Consider the following 17,853-nt stretch of genomic DNA (forward strand, 5'->3'; position numbering starts at 1 on the left):
ATGCACCCACTCTGCCAAGGCCACTTCTGCCCATATCACACCATTTGTTGGAGGCAGGGAGAAACTGACTTCACAATAGCCAAATCACCGTAAGGTCTTCCTCTCCCTAAAGTTCAAAGCCTGAGATATCAGATATGATCGTGTGGAGTTTTCCACAGTCCCCAGGAAGGAGAGGAAAAGATTATGTACTCTCAGTCATCCTGGGGTAAGGCAGGAGACCTGAGACCCACCAAACACCCGGGAGATGAAGGAAACCTAGTCAGGCCTGTGCTCAGGCATGGGAACAGAAACTGGCAGCTCCGATTTTGATCCTACTTTCAGCCCCTCCTATGGATATCAGACATTATTGCCTCCTAGAGACTAAGAGGACGTTATTAGCCTCCTTTTAGGAAAATGAAAGGCCTATGCTTAGTCACCCCCAGAGAATAAGAAGTCAAGGTGACCCTCTTCCCAGACTTTATCTTATTTAATCCTCACAGTAGATCTGAGTGGCAGGAACCATTATTTCCATTTTATACATGAAAAAGAGTCCTGATGTGTTTGAAAAAGAATTTTAGGTCAGGTAAGATGTAGGTGTGGATTCTAGTTGTGCCACCATGTATCTGTGTGATCCTGGGCAAGTCAGTTACCTCACCAAGCCTAAGTCTCACTCATCTGGAAAATAGGAATCACCTAAGACCCCAGAGGTCTTGTGATAATTGGAGGAAAGGTATGTAGAGTCCTCGGCATAGAACAAGGGCTCCTGAAAAAGTATAACCAGAACAACTAGGAATGAATATCACAGTGAGAAATTACAAGGTGGCACATAGGAACCATGCTTTACACACCTCTCATTCACTCATCCTAGCAGCCCTGGAGAGTACTGCTCCTGTTCCTATCCTCCTTCTAAGAGGTAATAAATCACTTGCACAAGCTCTCCTGGCTAATGAGTGACAGAACTAGGATTCTAGCCCAGGCAGTGGAACTTTGTGTGTATATAACAGGCTCAGAGAGGTTCTGACATTTGATCAAGGTCACACGGCCAATCTACTGGAGAAAAAAGGGCCTGGCCAGACTCTTCCTTTTCTCATTCCACTCACCTACCGTGCCCCTCAGTTTTTTCTACTGCACAGACAAAGGGTGGCGCTGGACTTGTTTAGAACAGCACCTCACCTGGGACAGGTACAATAAGGGTACTAAATAATAAATGCTCTGGCACGCTGGGCGGGACTCTCCCCAAAGCACGGGTAGGGGGAATTGGACCCTTCCCTGGGTATCATGTGGGAAACAGGCCACTTCTAGCTGCTTATTGTTTACTTATTCACAGCCTTCGATGATATCACACCGGCACACCTCCCAGGGCCCAGGCTTCGCTCCACCCAGGCGGAGAGGATGCGCAAGGCAGCATTTGTACACAGGAGCCTGGAGTCGCAGGAAACGGTAAACTCCAGGCCCCGGGGGAACTGTGAGACAGGTGCATGAGGACTGCGCGGGGTGGGGGTGGTGGTGAGAGACTCACCTGAGCCACCAGACTGGGGCGGGGAGCCGGGACCGGCCCCTAGGGGGCGCCACGCACGCAGCCCGTTTGGGGGTGGGGAGCGCTGTCCCCAGGGCGGTAGAGTCCCCGCGTAGAACTGGAGGCTGGCGGGTCTCCCTTCCTCCTCGGGGAGTTCAGGCACTCCTGGAACGCCCAGACCAGGGACCACCGTGTGTGGCACGCGACTCGGCTCGGGTTTATTTTACACGCTACACCCATCTGCAAGAAAGCCGGCGTGCACAGGAAAGCTATCCTCTTTCCAATTTCTCTTCAACACTTTCTGATTATTCCGGGAGTACGTCTCATTTTGCTGCCAAAAGCCCTTTAACACCTCTGTATTCGTGCTTATCTTACCATGTCTTGTCTTTAACAAAGAGAGTGCAGGCCTCCAGCTCAGAATTCGAAGCAGGTGACAGTATCTAGCTGGAAAGTTAAAATACTTTTTTCCTTTTTTTTTTTTTTAAGATAGATTTATTTATTTATTTATTTATTTATTTATTTATTTATTTATTTATTTACTTATGATAGAGAGAGAGAGAAAGAGAGGCAGAGACACAGGCAGAGGGAGAAGCAGGCTCCATGCTGGGAGCCCGACGCGGGACTTGATCCCGGGACTTGATCCCGGGACTCCAGGATCGCGCCCTGAGCCAAAGGCAGGCGCCAAACCGCTGAGCCACCCAGGGATCCCCAACTTTTTTCCTTTTTATTTATATTTTGTTACCTTCTATTTACAACGAGTGATACTGGTTTTCTACTTTTCGGCAGTGATAAAGAGTCTCCTTTTAAAGTATGTGGTGAGAGTAGGTGCTCAACAAATCAGACAACTAGGTTCAACTCCCAGCTATGCCACTTAACTGCCTGTGAGACCTTGAGCAAATCACACAACCTGTCTGTGCCTCGCCTCCCTCCTCTGTAAAGGGAAAGTAATAATGGTACTTAGGTTGTTGTGATGATCACAAGTTTAGTAAATGTAAAGTGTGCCTGACATCTAGCATGCACTGTATGGATGTTTGCTATTAGGTCAAATAGGGCAAAACCAACCAAACAAAACCCTGAAGTTTAGAGAAAACCTCTTTGGTTCAGTCATACCATCGTCCATGTGAGAAAGCACAGTTTTGAAGAAGATAATTAAGTGGCTGAGCTAAGAGCTCTGGATTCCCAACCCATTCACCAGCCGTTTCAGTCTTCGATAATTAATGTAACCTCTCACTGCATTCATTTGTGGAATGGAACTAATACTACTTCACTGGATGTTGAGATGGTGCCTGTGAAGGTGGCTCAAAACCGGAATTGGTATGATGGCTCTCATGCATTTCGACCAGGGTAATATCGCCCCCAAGGGGACAGAAATAGGTTCTTGGTGGCAAAAAAAAAAAAAAAAAAAAACAAATTAAACAAACCACCCCTCTTTCTAGTTAGTACTAAGCACAGGTAGTGTATCTGTGTTATCAATATTTCATGATGAGTGGTGATTAGGAAACAAAATGTCTAAAAAAGGCTGCTTTGGGGAGAATAATGGAAAAAAATGTGAGAAACACTGCCTTAAACCCATTTTTTTAAAAAAAAGATTTTATTTATTCATTCATGAGACAGAGAGAGAGAGAGAGAGAGAGAGAGAGAGAGGCAGAAGCAGGCTCCATGAAGGGAGCCCGATGCGGGACTCCATCCTGGGACTCGATCCCGGGACTCCAGGACCATGCCCTGGGCCAAAGGCAGGCCCTAAACCGCTGAGCCATCCAGGGATCCCCCTAAACCCAATTTTTTCAACTTGAGTTTTACCTACATTGGTTATGAGCCAGTGTAATGGGTCTTGATCAGATGGTGAGGAGATGGTGGGGAGAATGGCCACAAATTAGGTAATTAGAGGCCTCATCTTTATTTTTTTTTTCAATGTTTTTTTTTTAATTTTTATTTATTTATGATAGTCACAGAGAGAGAGGCAGAGACACAGGCAGAGGGAGAAGCAGGCTCCATGCACCGGAAGCCCGACGTGGGATTCGATCCCGGGTCTCCAGGATCGCGCCCTGGGCCAAAGGCAGGTGCCAAACCGCTGCGCCACCCAGGGATCCCGAGGCCTCATCTTTAATAATTTTATCTTGTGGGGCACTTGGGTGACTCAATCAGCTAAGTGTTTCCCTTTGGCTCAGGTCACAATCCCAAGTCCTGGGATGGAGCGGTGCATCACTCCCTGCTCAGTGGAGACTGCTTGTCCCTCTCCTTCTGCCCCCCCCCCCACACCTGTGCTCTCTCTCACTCTCTTCTCTCTCTTAAATAAATAAAAATCTTAAAAAAAAAAAAACCAAACTTATCCTGCTCTTGGTTTAACCTTTAATTTGATGTTCAGAGATGTTTCCTATCCAGAGGAGGAAAATGGAGTAAAGAAGCAAGAACTATTCACAGAGATAAGCTCTGAAATTGTGACTAATGTCTAAATTGTATTAAAATGATGTGTTTTTTTTTTAACCTTGCAGTTCCTTTAGGAAAATGAGTTTGTGTGTTTTCTATATCTGCATAACATTATAGAGACCAATGCAGTCAGAAACTAAGATTTTAAAAATCCTACCTCATTCACTTCCTGTGTAACCTTGGACAAGGTACCAAACCTCTCTGTGCCTGTTTTCCCATCTCAGTAAAATAGACACAATAATAACCCACAAAGCTGTTCCTCTGTTAATAAGGAAATTAGACACCCAGACCAATTTCTGGCCCATAGTAAATGCTCTAAAAGTAGCTTTTAGTGACCTGGAAATATTATACCAGCTTCACAGAGAAGAATTGAGGTCCACAGAGATTGGCCCACCATCATTCAGAGAACAGAACAGCCTAAATTTGTTTAACATTTTAAAAATTCTAGCTTAAAAAAAATTCTAGCTTAATTTAATTAAAGTGCACACATTTTAAGCGTACACCTTGGGCACGCTTACCTATGTGTAAAGTGGTGATCAAGATAAGGGCATCAAAAAAAAAAAAGATAAGGGCATCAAAAAAAAAAAAAAGATAAGGCATCCCCAACACCTCAGAAGGCTCTCTGGGGTTTCCCCTCCGTCAACACCTCCCCCCAAGTTTAGTGCAATTCTGATTTTTCACCGAAGATATGCTACCTATTTTGAACTTTGCCCAAATGGAGCCATACAGTTTCTTTTATTATCCACAGAGTCTGAATTTGAAGCCAGATGGTCCCACCCTAGAAGTTGCCATCTTAACTATTATCCTATACTGTTCTGCCTTTTAAAGCCACGACTCCTTCGGGTGTTCTTCTGCTGCTCCTTTTCCTTACTCCTCTCTCAGCTCTGCCGGAAATGAAGCTCTCTATCAAGCCATTGACGAGTTCTAATTGGTCAGTTCTGCGTGAGAAGCCCGTCCACAGCCAGATGGGCGCCTCTGGCAGGAAGCATATGATTGGGCACATGTGTCAGGAGGTGAACCAATGGGGGAGAGCATGTTCTAAACCGTCCACCTGTCCACCAATGGGAGCATGGTGTTCCCGCCCCCTTCAACTGCCTCTGCTGCCCTGTCCCAGCCTCGTGCCCTTGCAGTTTGACACCTCCCTTGTGTCCTAAAAGAAGGTCCCCTCAGAGCTGCCTAAGAGATGCAGGATGGCGGGCCCCAACCCCCTGCATCCCCCCGGGCCTTCTGCACCCCTCCCCTCCCTGGACTGGATGGGAGGGGAGGCTTTTCCAGACAAAAATGACCTATATGTAAATATGTATGTTTTCAGGAGTTCTATTGTTTCTCTCCCCCCCCACCTTTACTAATGGATAATGCCTTGATTTTTCTTTTTCTTTTAAAAAAAGTATTATTTTAAATTTTCAAATATCTTTACAATTTGAACACCCACTTTCCTTTTTCTGAGTTCTGGGTGCCGATGAGAATCACCAGCCTTCCTCTGCAGCCTCCACCTTGCCCCTCAGAGGTGAGAACCTAGGAGAAGGGAAAGGTGACTGGAATAGCTTGGGGGCAGGCAGAGGATGGGCTGGGGTGGAGTTAATAAGGAGCAGGTACATCTTTAGGGTTGAAGGATGAAGAGAAGGAATTTTAAGGTGTGAGATGGACTGGAAGGTGGAGACCAACTCCAAGAATTACAGGGAGAATGAATGGAATTGTTGGAATGGGTTGATAAAAAAAAATCAGATGTCCAGCTGTCCTGGATGAGGGATATTTAAAGTGCAACAAAGATACCAAAGGGAGGTGCCTGGGTGGCTCAGTCATTTAAGTGTCTACCTTGGGTTTAGGTCATAATCTCCAGGCCTGGGGTCCTGGGATTGAGCCCCATCTTGGGCTTCGGGCTCGGTGGGACTCTGTTTCTCCTCTCCCTCTGCCCCTTCCCTGTTCATGCTTGCTCTCTTGCTCTCTCTCAAGCAAATAAAATCTTAAAAAAAAAAAAAGATTCCAAAGAGATTAGGGAAGACCAATGCCTGGTGGTTTAGAGATGGATGGATCCCATGCGCCACAGAGTTATGGGGGTAAAGGGAGTGTCCAGGTCTGAGGGGCACTGTGCGTTCTCACATTCTTATCTTTTCTCACCTTCTCTACCTCAGACAGGCATGACCCTGCTCTTTGTACTGGGCTGCATTTTCTTTCCGCTGAGTTTTGCTATCCTCTGCTGGGGCCTGCAGAACCACTCCAACCTGCGGATGGACAGACCAGAGGCTGTTTTGGTGGCATCCAAGTAAGAGGCCAGGATGAGGGTGTCCTTTCTGGGGTCAGGGCTGGTGGAGACGATCTCTTGCTTTCAGGAATAGTGGTGAGAGCAGAAACAGAGAGAGAGCATGCCCATGTGTACACACATATGCGTGTGCCAGGGGGAGATTAAGAGTCAAAAGAAACTGGCTATGAGATCTTTTGCAAGTCTTTAATCTCCCTGAACTTCAGAGCCCCTCCACTTGCGAATGGGTTTACTAAGAACACCTACCTTCCAGTCTTCATCGAGATGTTTTGTGAGGATCAGGTGAATTCATGTCTGTGAAGTAGGTGTGGGAGACTCCTGCAAGGGACAAGGCTATAGGCTTTGCGGGGATAAATGGTGAGCCAGAAAACTCAACATTCAGCCCATCAGATGGGGCAGCAGAAGTTCGGCTCCAGTCAAACGTACGGAGGTAGAATGTGGGCTTTGTGTTGTCTATCTGATTCTTTATTTTTAAAAAAAATTTATGAGAGAGAGAGAGAGAGAGAGAGAGAGAGAGAGAGAGAGAAACACAGGCAGAGGAGGAAGCAGGCTCCATGGTAGGGAGCCTGACATGGGACTCGATTCCGGGTCTCCAGGATCACACCCTGGACTGAAGGCGGCGCTAAACTGCTGAGCCACCCAGGGATCCCCTTTTTTTTTTTTTTTTTTTTAAGATTTTATTTATTTAATCATGAAAGACACAGAGAGAGGGAGAGGCAAAGACAGAGGCAGAGGGAGAAACAGGCTCCCTGCAGGGAGCCCAATGCGGGACTCCATCCTGGGTCTCCAGGATCACTCCCTGGGCCGAAGGCAGGTGCTAAACCGCTGAGCCACCCAGGGATCCCTCATATGATTCTTTCTTAAAAGAAGTTGAGCTCTGATGTGAAATCTCCTAATTTTCAAGCACAACTGAGAATTTAAGAAAGTACCGTACAGGCAACACCATACTGGCTGCGCAAAGCATGTTTGTAGGCTGGATTTGGCCCTGATGCTGCAAATCTCTGACCTGTTCGACACAGCCTAACCCACATGTGAGGTCTCATGGAAACGTGGGTAGGAGAGGAAGCTGACCGAAGGCAGAATTTACTTGGGTGTCTAGGTGGATTACTGGAAGACAGAAATATGTCTTTGCTTGATGAAATTCATGTCATCCAGAGAGAAGCCACATGGCCACCAGGTTTGTTGCCCTCAATCAAGTAGTGATGGTGCCCTCCCATAACCCATGCCCCATCCCCCCCAAACTCGGCTTTGCTCTTTGGCTTTGGAGCACTCCAGTTTTGCCAGTTCTCATAGCTGTGTTATCTTGGGCAAGTTTTTTGTCTTCTTCTTCTTCTTCTTCTTCTTCTTCTTCTTCTTCTTCTTCTTCTTCTTCTTCTTCTTCTTCTTCTTCTTCTTCTTTTCTTAAATCTTTAAACCCATTTCTTGTCTATAAAACAGATATTACCATCTGGGAAGATTAAATAAGAATGAACATACACCATCTTGCCTAATGCCCAGCACCTAGAAAACACTCAAGAAGTTGGGTCCTGGGAATCTCTGGGTGGCTCAGGGGTTTAGCATCTGCCTTCTGCCCAAGGCATAATCCTGGAGTCCCTCATTGGGCTCCCTGCAGGGAGCTTGCTTCTCCCTCTGTCTGTGTCTCTGCCTCTCTGTGTGTGTGTGTCTTTCATGAATAAATAAAATCTTAAAAATAAAAAAGAAGTTGGGTCCTTTTCTCCCCTAAATGAAGCCCTGAGGTCAAGAAGGGAGGTCCTTAACTCCTGTAAAGGCCAGAGACCTCTCAGAGTCTGTTCCTTCCGCATGCCACTAGAGGGCAGCACAAAATTGCAAAATCCAGCCCTTTGCCTCTTTTGGGGAGGAAATGGAATGGTCTTTGGATCGGTAAAGATAAATTGTAGGGTTGCTTATTGAGGTGTACCTTAGGGTGGGCCTGGAAACCAAAGTACGGTTTGGGCCCAGGACTCACATCATGTAGAAGTCCATAGGACAGTTGGGTTCAGGACAGGAGGGCCAAATTTCAGGAAGGCAACACAAAAGGGTGAGAAGCAGCTCAGAGGCCAGTGGGGTTTCAGCTGCACCTCCAACATGCAGTGTGACCCTGGCCAGTCACTGCGCCTCAGTTTCCTTGTGGATGAAATGAAGGGTCTAGACCAGCTGGTCCCTGGGGTCCTGCTGCTCTTTGAAGTCCCTGAGGATGGGGAGCCAGGAAGATAATAAACCTGAAGAAAGAGAAAGTGATCCGTGCTTAGGGGAAGCCAGGAGAGGCCAGGCACCCTGAAGGACAGAGGCAGGAGCATCCTCGAGTTCCAGGTGGGTTTTCACGGAGGCAAGGTTTCCCCACCCTCTTCAAAGCCTGCAACCACTCTGATACCCAGCATGGAAGGGTTCCTGCCTCCTCTTAAGTGATCTTGGGGAGGGCCACTTAGGCTCCAGGACCATTTCTTGACCTGTATAAAGGGGGCAAGTGCTGTTATGTCAGTGCTATTACAACCATTAGACAAGATCACAGGACAAACTCTCAGCAAAGACAGGACCTAGAGGCACTTGACTTAAACCTTGGGTTTTCTTCCTTCCCATTGGAGTGAAGGATGTGAGGGGTCTCTGAGCCTGAAGAATGCTGTGTTGAGGTGTCTTTATTCTCACCCAGTCCTTAAACTCATCCTTCAGAGACAGCAAGATGTACCACTTTGTCTCACTGCCTCCTCCTTTTTTCCTCTCTGGTGGAGTGCCTCCCCTAAACTGGGGCCCCAGCAGACCGCTGAGAAACGAGTATCTGGAGGCATTGAGAGAGGAAGAAACGGTAGCTGTTTGCAACGTGCTGGTGGGAAACAGGGTCAAGCCCCCTCCCAGCTGGCCAGGGAGCCCAACGCCACGGTCCTCCGCAAGAGGAGAGCCAACCCTCTCCTGGCCCATGTCCCCAGGAGCCCCCTGTGCCGCAGCTGCTGTCTCTTTAAGGGCCTCCCCCTCCCTTTTTCTCTGCTCCCCCCCCATCTCTGTCGCAGCCGCTGCTGTGGCTCAGAGCTGCATGGGGAGACGCTGCTGCAGGTCCGGTTTCTTGGTGTCTGGTCGGTGCCATCATTCCCCGCCCCTCCCCCGCCCTCCCCAAGCGGGTGACTCCCCCTCCCCCTCCCCCTCCCCACCGAGGGGGCAGGGGGCTGGGCAGGAACTCTGGATAATGCCCCGTGCAGCCTCCCTCCGGGCCGGGCAGCTCGGTAGGGACCGTGGCGGCAGCAAGAGGCGGGAGAGTGCTGACCGCTGACCACTTGCCGGGCAGCTCCTCTTGTCTCCCTCCCTCCCTCCCTCCGGCCGTCCCTCCCTCCCTCCCTCCCACTCTCCCTCCCTCTCAGGGCTGGCACCACAGTCCCACCCCGCCTTCTCGGGTCCTCCCAGCCTCTCCACGTAAGCCCCCCCTCCCCACCTGCCTCTCCTCTCGTTCCCCTCCCCCACCCGCATCCTCCTCCTCCGGTACCCTCTCCCTCTCTGTCCTCTTATCAAGTCCTCTCCTCCTGTCTCGCTTCCAACCCTCCAGCCAGCTTGCTCCCGCTCCCTTTCCCGGATCTTCCCTCTCCCCAGTCTCTCCCCATTTCCCCCAGTCTCATTTAACTCCCTTTCTCCCTCCGTCTGGTCTGACTCGCCTGCCCCATCCCGTCCCCGCCCTGTCCCTTTTGTGCCCCTTTTTCTTTTTCTCTCTCCTTCCCCGGCTTGGTGTCCCTGCTCCACCTCCAACTCCCTTCAGCCCGGCCTCCCTGTCCCCTCACGGCCACCTGCCTCCCTGCCCGAGGCCTGAGCCACCATGCTGACCCCAATGGTGGCTGGGGGGGTGGTGTTCCCCGGACTCTTCCTCCTCTCCAAGAACACGCTCCAGCGGCTGCCCCAGCTGCGCTGGGAGGAGGCCGACGCGGTCATTGTCTCAGCCAGGTAAACGGCCTCCCTTCCCCTCGGCCCGCTCCCCTTCTCAGGCATCATGGGGGTGGAAGGGACCCAGTCCTCCCCTGGACCCCTTGGCCCACTGGGGCCTGGAGGTTACTGAAGTGGTTGGTGGGCTGTTACCTCCAAGCCTCCTGCCCCCCTTGCTGTCTTACTCCCTGTCCCAGGAGACCTCGTCCAAACCCAGCCATCTGGTCTACTAGTATCCAGACTGCTTTCCTGTCCTCTCCCCCATTCACTCTCCCACCCTCCAAAACAGGACCAGCATGGGACTCAAACATTTCTACCAGATATTAGGGAGTGAGGCAAGGGGCAGAGAGCTGTGTCTCAGGGCATATGTTTGGGGGTACAAGGGACAGAGGAATGAACAGCAGAACTCTGTACAACCTGGAACGAGGGCCAGAGTTGGGGGGGGGCATGGGCACACAGAGTGAGCAGGAAAGTGGCCAGGAGAAGGGGGGACTTGGTGTCAATGAGGAGTGGCATGGTGACTAGATGGCTGAGCATCACGGAACAGGCCCAGGGCTTCCCCTCACCACCCAGTGTTGGCCCTTTGCTGTCCCTCCCCGGGAAGAGACCTTGTTATCAGCATTGTCTCACCTCAAGATGACCTCCCTGGTGTCCTCCTGAGAGGAGGGTTACTCTGTGTCCCCGACTGGCCAAGAAAAGGAAGACAGCAGCCAGGAGTAGGGTGTACATAGTAGTAGTAGCTGCAGCGGGGCGAGTCCTGGAGCCTGAGGTGAAGGGCGAGCTGTGGGCAAGCTCGCCTCAGGCAGAGATGGGCAAGAGTGGCCTGAAAAGTGACTGAGTCTGAAGGGCAGTAATTGGAGAGTAAAGAGGAGGAACAGAGGACTGCATCTCCCTGCTCTACCTCTGTTCCCTCTTTCTCCCCCCAGGCTAGTGTCCTCTGTCCAAGCTGTCATGGCCTCCACAGCTGGCTACATCGTCTCCACCTCCTGCAAGCACATCATTGATGACCAGTAAGTGCCACCAGACCACTTTTACCCAAGTTCCCTCAGCCTGCATGTGTGTGTGACTCCTGAGTACCCCAGGTCTTCTAGAGGACTCTTTCAGTGGTCCCCAAGCCCTTCGCTTGGGACTGAGCAAGTTAACTGCATTAGCTGCAACTCAACACCCAGGGATAAATTTATCCATGTCCTGTCCTTAAAGGTCAGACCAGGGGGAAAGGAGTGGGGATCAAAAGAGATTGTCAAAGCAGCTCTTAGGCTTCCTGGCTTCTCATATCATAGTAGGTCCCGTATGCCCATTCCTCTCCACTTCCTCCCACCCTGGCATCCCTCAGACCCCTTGTCTAACCAGCATCCGATGGGGGTGCCTCCCTTCTCACGCCAGGCTCACCCCTCCGCTCCTCCCAGAATCCACGTGTCCAGTCTCAGCTCCTTGCACAAGAGGGAGACAGAGGAGAGAGATGACAGAGACAGGCCACAAACGGTTGGGCCATGGGGGGTGGGGGAGGGGAAGGGTGAAGAGGCCAAAATTTGGCACTGGCAGCTGCTGCAGTGCCTGGCGCTTGCCAAAAAAGCCGGGGCCTAAGAGGTGGGGCCGGAGGAGGAAGGAGAGGGGCCCTGTCCGTGGTGCTGACGGGCCGGCTCCAGGTGACCCGCGGGCTGCTGCAGAATGGCCTGTCAGGGTGCTGAAGACACCCACGCTTAACTTCTGGCCCTAACCCCCTTCTCTAGTGCCTGTTGGGCCGTAGGAACATTGTCTGGATGACCCTGATCTGGCGGCGCTCCTCTTTCTCTACAGATGAGTTCCCTTCTCTGTGGAGTGAGGTACAGCGCTTCCTGGAAGGGCTGCCCTGAGGAGGAGTTGAACTGTGTGTGTCAAATGCCTAAAGCAGTTCTGGTTCTCACACAGTGGGTGCTTAACTCTTTCTTACGCATTTGGTAACTAGGCTTCCTCCCCCCCCCCTTCTTCACTCCTGGGTCTAATATGAGCCTGGATTCTCAGGCATTTCTTGCCCTCACCTTTTCACACAGAGGTCATCTTTCCACTTTTACATGCCCCCCCCCAAGTCTGTTCCTGTTCCGTCCCCTGTAATCCTCAGGTGGGTGGGGAAGATCAGGGTTAATCCAGGGACAACAGCTGTTCCTGTGTCTGAGCACCTAACTGCTGAGAGTACCTAGCTGCTGAGAGCATGGAGATGGGTTTAACTTTCAAGTTACAGCATGGGGTCCTGGAGGACAGTCCTGGTCCCCCCCACAAACCATACGGATCCTGCAGCTGGCTCTCCCAGCCTCTCTTGCTCCAGCTTACCCTGGGCCAGTTGGATCCCTTTCCATCAGGGTTCTCCCTGCTTGCCTGCCCTGTGTGTCAGACCTGGGCTGCTGCTCCCCCTCCTCTCTCCCTTTCCTGGTCACACGCTCCAGCATGGGTCTCAGGTTCTCTTTGCCCCAAATCATCCCTGCCTGTTCCCTTGCAGGCCATTCTTCCCAGGGCTTGCATTTTGTCTCCATCTCACCTGATCCTTCGCGGACCTACCCCCAGCCCTCATTCCTCTTCTCCCTTCTGCAGCTCCTCATATTTGGTCTCAGCTCCTTTTCTATGTCACTCTGGCTGATTTTGCTTTCATCCGTCCATGTAGCTGGGCCAGTTCCCTGGGCCAACCTCCCTGACCTCGCACCTCCACTTCGGACCTGCCACAGGGCTATAGCATTTAAGAGAAAGCACTCAACATGCTGAGTCAAGAAGAAAAATGCAATGTTGCATATTCATGCACTTTTCATTTTTGTTTACTCTCAAAGTACACAGAACTTTCTCTGCTCTTGGCTCCTTTTGCTCAGCGTTTTCTCCTTAATGCTTGGCTGTACCTGAAAAAAAACAAGAGGTTGGGCCACATGCAGGCAGAACAAGTACACCGACGACACCACCAAATCCCCAGTGAGGCTTGTCGGTGACACCTGTCTGCAATCTTCTAGAGAGAGCGGGACTGAGGGCTGGGGCTTTTGAGTCAGACTTCCTGCAGTTGGCTATTCCTTGGCAAAGTTACCTAGCCTAATTTCCTCAGCTGTAAAATGGGGGTGATAACCATCCTTACTTTGTATAGGGTTTCTGTGGGGAGTGAATAAGTTCATGCTTGTAAAAGGTTTTGGATATTAGAACAGTGACTGCATGGCAGTTGGATGTCAGCCCATACGATCCCTCTCTGCTGCTCTTGCCTCTTCTGCTGTTATTTGCTCTAACCTCAGATGTCTGTCATATAATGCCTGAGTTTGCTTTCCCACTATGTTGCTGCCCTGTGATCTGTGGCTGTCCTTTGGTGTCTTTTCCCCTCCACCATACTGCAGTGAGAGAGAGAGAGAGAAAATTAATGAATGAAGAATGAATGAATGAATGAATGAATATGAAAAATGGCTGGGTTCTGAGATCAGTCTGGGTTTAATTCCCAGCATTCCTGCCTACCAGCAGTGTGACTCTCTGACCTTGGGCTAGTTTCTTGCACTCTACCCTTGAGCTCCATTAACCAGGAACCAGGTTGTTTTGATTATCACTTGGGGTCTGACTCCTGTGGCACATCCAGGGTTGACTCTGGCACCTAGTTGCTGCTCTGTCCATCTCCTTTCTTCTTTGACTCTTCTCTTTCTCTCTTTTCTCTCTGCCCAACAGACACTGGCTTTCCTCTGCCTACACGCAATTTGCAGTGCCCTACTTCATCTATGACATCTACGCCATGTTCCTGTGTCATTGGCACAAGCACCAGGTCAAGGGGCATGGAGGGGATGAAGGGGGGGCCCGAGCTCCGGGCAGCACCTGGGCCGTGGCGCGCGGCTATCTGCACAAGGAGTTCCTCATGGTGCTCCACCACGCCGTCATGGTGCTCGTATGCTTCCCGCTGTCTGTGGTGAGTTGGGGTACTGAATGCCAGGGCCCCCTGTCCTGCTTACACCAGCACTGCCAGAGCCTGGGAAGCCCTGCGGCCAGGTCCCAGGAGCAGGGCAGGCCCAGGATGGAAAGTTCCCACAGAAGGCTCCCCACCCCTACCCCTGCCCAAGCACCCCTGCCCCAAACAGCGGGAGGGTCTGGGGTCAGCCTGGCCTGGACTGGATATGCCCAGCCAGCCATGGTGCCTGGGAGTTGCGGTTGCATGTCTCTTGGCCTCAATTTCCTCATCTATAATGCAAGGTATACAGTCTCACCTGAGGGATGGTTGGAGGGATACAGTGAGGTCACGCCTGTGGCTTTGCTACTGTGCATACGTGTTCATACTTTCAGAGTTAAGCATCTCCAAAATTGGCCGATAGAGAAGGGAGGGAGGGAGTCCAGGGTGAAGCCAGGCTAGTTCCTCCTTCTCCTCCGCAGGTGTGGCGTCAAGGCAAGGGAGATTTCTTTCTAGGCTGTTTGCTGATGGCTGAGGTCAGCACCCCCTTCGTCTGCCTTGGCAAGATCCTCATCCAGGTGAGACTGTACCTGAGGGTATTTGAGCCTGAAGGGAGGGCGCTTTCAGGGACCCGCAGGAATTCTTTAACATGCCAGGTCTGGGGGGGCTACAGGCCTGGGTTAGGGGAGGTGGGGCCTGGAGGGGCTGAGTAGGGGAAGTGGGCAACCCTTCCCCTGCTGCCCCTGCTCTCTGACCTCCCCGCCCACCCACCCACCCACCTGCAGTATAAGCAGCAGCACACTCTGCTGCACAAGGTGAACGGGGCCCTGATGCTCATCAGCTTCCTCTGCTGCCGGGTGCTGCTCTTCCCCTACCTGTACTGGGCCTACGGGCGGCACGCCGGCCTGCCTCTGCTTGCGGTGCCTCTCGCCATCCCGGTGCACGTCAACCTGGGCGCCGCGCTGCTCCTGGCCCCCCAGCTCTACTGGTTCTTCCTCATCTGCCGTGGGGCCTGTCGCCTCTTCCGGCCCCGGGGCTCCCCGCCTCGGTCTCCGTGTCAGACCCAGGACTGAGGGTGGGGCCAGGGACCCGCCCCACCCCGCCCCTTGGGGACTGGGCTCTGGGGCTGCCACGCACTGGGTGGGAGCCAGGGGCCTCTTGCCCTGACAGCCCCTAACAGATGGACTCCAGGGGGGGTGGGACATCTCCCCTCAGGGGCAGAGGGGCAGGGATCAGGTGAAAAGGCAGGCAGGGAGGGGGAGCCTCTTCCCCCAGCAGTGCCTGAGCTGAAGGTAGCAAACCCCTTCCTGCGCACCCTTTCTCCCATTACCAACCCTGGGGCCCTGGGGAAGCAAAGGACAGAGGAAGGGCTAGAGGGCCATGGGGAGACTGACTCAAGGGGACTGGGACTCAGAGAATGTAGGGGAGGCCTGTCACCAAGGCCATCCCAGCCCCCTGCTGCAGACTCCTCTCGGTTCCCCACCATCCAGGAGGGAGGGGGACACCCTAACTCACCCCCCTCCCCCGCAGGCCTTGCTTGGGGCTAGCTGCCTCCACTGCTCCTCGGGGAGGCCAGCCTGAGGAATCTTATTTATTTTATTTATTTGCCCAAATTCATACTAATTTGTGGGGGTGGGGGGAGGGAGGTGGCTGCTACCCCCAACCTTCCCAGTGTTGAGCAATCCCAGGGGCAGGTGAGGGGTGCCCCATCCCTTCCCAATTAGGCTGCACATCTTGCCCTCAGGCCCTGGCATGTCCCTGGTGCTACAGACCTCTCAAGGCTTCCTCCAGTCTGGGGTCAGGGGACCCTGGGAGGTGCTTTACAGACCGCTAATAAAGACGATCTGATCTGCGTGAACGCCACCAAGGCCCTCTTCACCCAGTTCTTTGGTGCTGGGCAGGGTGGGGGTCTGGGGCTAGAGAGCACGGATGACCACAGGATGGGGTAGGACTCCCTGACTGGGTACCAAGCAGTGAGGGAAGAAAAAAGTAGACTTTTATTCATCAGCAGGAGAGGAGGGTCGGTTTGGCACTCAGGGCAGAGTCCAGGGCCTGTGTCCAACTCCTTAGGCCCCTTTCTGGCAGGTCCTATGGAATATGAGATCAGAGGTGGGAGGCCATACCCTGCCTCCCTAGGCTTTTGGGTTCTTCACCTTCTCCCAAGGAAGGCTGAGGTGGGAAGGGCCAGGGGAGAAGGGGGGGCCTTACATGTGTATGAAGAACTGGTACAGGAGGAAGAGGAAGGCCACCACCAGAGCACCCACCAGGATGTGATGGAAGAACTCAGAGTTGGATCCTGTTAGACAAGGAAGGGGAGATGGGGACCCTGGACTCATCTCCAATCAAAGGGCCAAGGGCAGCTCTTCTCCAGGCCCTGGCAAGGAAGGAGGCCCCTTCTCAAGCTGGTTCATACCTGAGTTAACAAAGATGACAGGTTTCTCCCCAATAAACTGGGCCACGGCCAGGATCCTGGCTTGGTCTGAGTCTGGGTAATCAAAGAAGTCAGGTCTCTCTATGAAGAGTAGAGACTCTGCTCCTCGGGCCAAGACATTGGCATTTTCCCGCCTGGGTGCTAAGGAAGCAAAGTCTACGTCTAGAATCCAGCAGACGTCTGCCCTCTACCCCAAGAGGCTGAGGCCAACCCAGGACCCTGCCAGGTCACACAGCCTTAGTATGGCTGTAGAGGGACTTGATTTGGTTCCAGGAATTTCTCAAGGATCAACTGAGCTCTCCATACGAAGGCCCGTGCTGGATGGGGAGGGTGGGAGAGACATGTGGAAGGAGAGGAAGACCCTGGCTTGCCCTCCCAGCTCCTAAGGCCAATTAACCCCTCACCCCCAAGACTTCCTTGTCCCCACTGCTCCCAGGATAGCTTCCCACCTGTTTCTATGGCCCCCAGCCCAACCAGCCACGCCCATGCCCTCGTCCACTGCCACAGCCTCATGACCCTTCCACTCCTGTCACAGGGGTGGGGGCTCTGTGATGTCATAACCTGGAGCCATTCTGAGCACAGCTCTGGAGGGAGGGGAGAGAGAAAGTGCTGGGGATCACCCCCCCAGGGCCGTCATCCTTTGGGGTGATGCTGATCATAAAATAGTAGCTGGGGCAGTCCCAAAATTTAGAAATAGGAGGGGCTTAGCAGGGACTAAGGAGAGCTGCATTTGTGTAGCATGTAGTCTCTCCTGGGCTGAGGAGCAGGGATAAGCTCCTTCAATTACCGCCGCCCCCCAACTCCACTGTCCACATGGACTACAACACAGACAGCAAGCCTGTGCTCATTATACAGAAAAGGGAACCAAGGTACAGAGGGGCAAAGTAGTGGGGGTGACGCACACTTCCCCGGGCTCTGCATTTTCCTCTCTGAGTCTCCCCCTTGCCTTGCGTCTCCAAATTCAAAGGCACAGGGGTCTCAGCGCTCTGCAGAGGACGGCCCTGGAGTCCCGCGCCAGGAGAAATAACAGGCTTGTCCCACTAGGTGGCAGCCGTGTCCACGCCTGCCGGTCCCCCCGCCCCACCCGCCCGCCCGCCCGCCCGCCCTCAAGGGCAGCGCTCCAGCCGCTCCGAGCTCTCCTCCCGCTCCTTTCCGCAGGTGCCGCAGGAAAGGATCGTCCGGGGAAAGGCGCTGCCCACCTCGAGGCAGGTCACTTGGTCACCCACAGCACCCTCGCAGGCTCCTCTTTCTGGGTGGGCTCCCCCAAGGGCCTTACCATTTCCCATTTCCAGTCCGCGCTTTTCTCTATTTGTCACTTCCCAACGGCCACTGGCCGTCCTGCGGGCCCCTCTCAGCCTCCAGGAGTTAGCGTCCCTCTGATTGGCAGGTGAGCCTGTCTGTCATAGATATGTCCCGCCCCACTCAAGCCCAAGGACACTTCAGGGTCTTCTTGGTTTGCTTACACAGATGCCTGT

General features: G+C 52.6%; 2 protein-coding genes across 3 annotated transcripts; one reads left to right on the forward strand and one right to left on the reverse strand.

The window, feature by feature from the left end:
• Positions 1 to 9,615: 9,615 nt before the first annotated feature.
• Positions 9,616 to 15,804, forward strand: TLCD3B (TLC domain containing 3B). 2 transcript variants are annotated; one of them, XM_055340730.1, is made up of 5 exons: positions 9,616 to 10,100; positions 11,006 to 11,089; positions 13,737 to 13,971; positions 14,430 to 14,525; positions 14,733 to 15,804. In XM_055340730.1, exons 1-5 carry the CDS (start codon positions 9,976 to 9,978, stop codon positions 15,018 to 15,020), a joined length of 828 nt encoding a protein of 275 aa, XP_055196705.1. In that variant the 5' UTR covers positions 9,616 to 9,975; the 3' UTR covers positions 15,021 to 15,804. The 2 variants fall into 2 exon arrangements, with proteins under 2 accessions (XP_055196705.1, XP_055196704.1); XM_055340729.1 differs by having other exon boundaries at positions 14,789 to 15,804.
• A 158-nt stretch (positions 15,805 to 15,962) lies between these two features.
• Positions 15,963 to 16,891, reverse strand: CUNH16orf92 (chromosome unknown C16orf92 homolog). Its single transcript, XM_055340731.1, has 4 exons — positions 16,828 to 16,891; positions 16,361 to 16,519; positions 16,156 to 16,243; positions 15,963 to 16,035 (listed from the first exon to the last, which is right to left on the reverse strand). The coding sequence occupies exons 1-4, from the start codon at positions 16,889 to 16,891 to the stop codon at positions 16,014 to 16,016; spliced, it is 333 nt and encodes a 110-aa protein (XP_055196706.1). The 3' UTR covers positions 15,963 to 16,013.
• Positions 16,892 to 17,853: the final 962 nt, after the last annotated feature.

The sequence above is a fragment of the Nyctereutes procyonoides genome, unplaced genomic scaffold (assembly GCF_905146905.1).
Source record: "Nyctereutes procyonoides isolate TBG_1078 unplaced genomic scaffold, NYPRO_anot_genome, whole genome shotgun sequence".
Taxonomy (NCBI): Eukaryota; Metazoa; Chordata; class Mammalia; order Carnivora; family Canidae; genus Nyctereutes; species Nyctereutes procyonoides.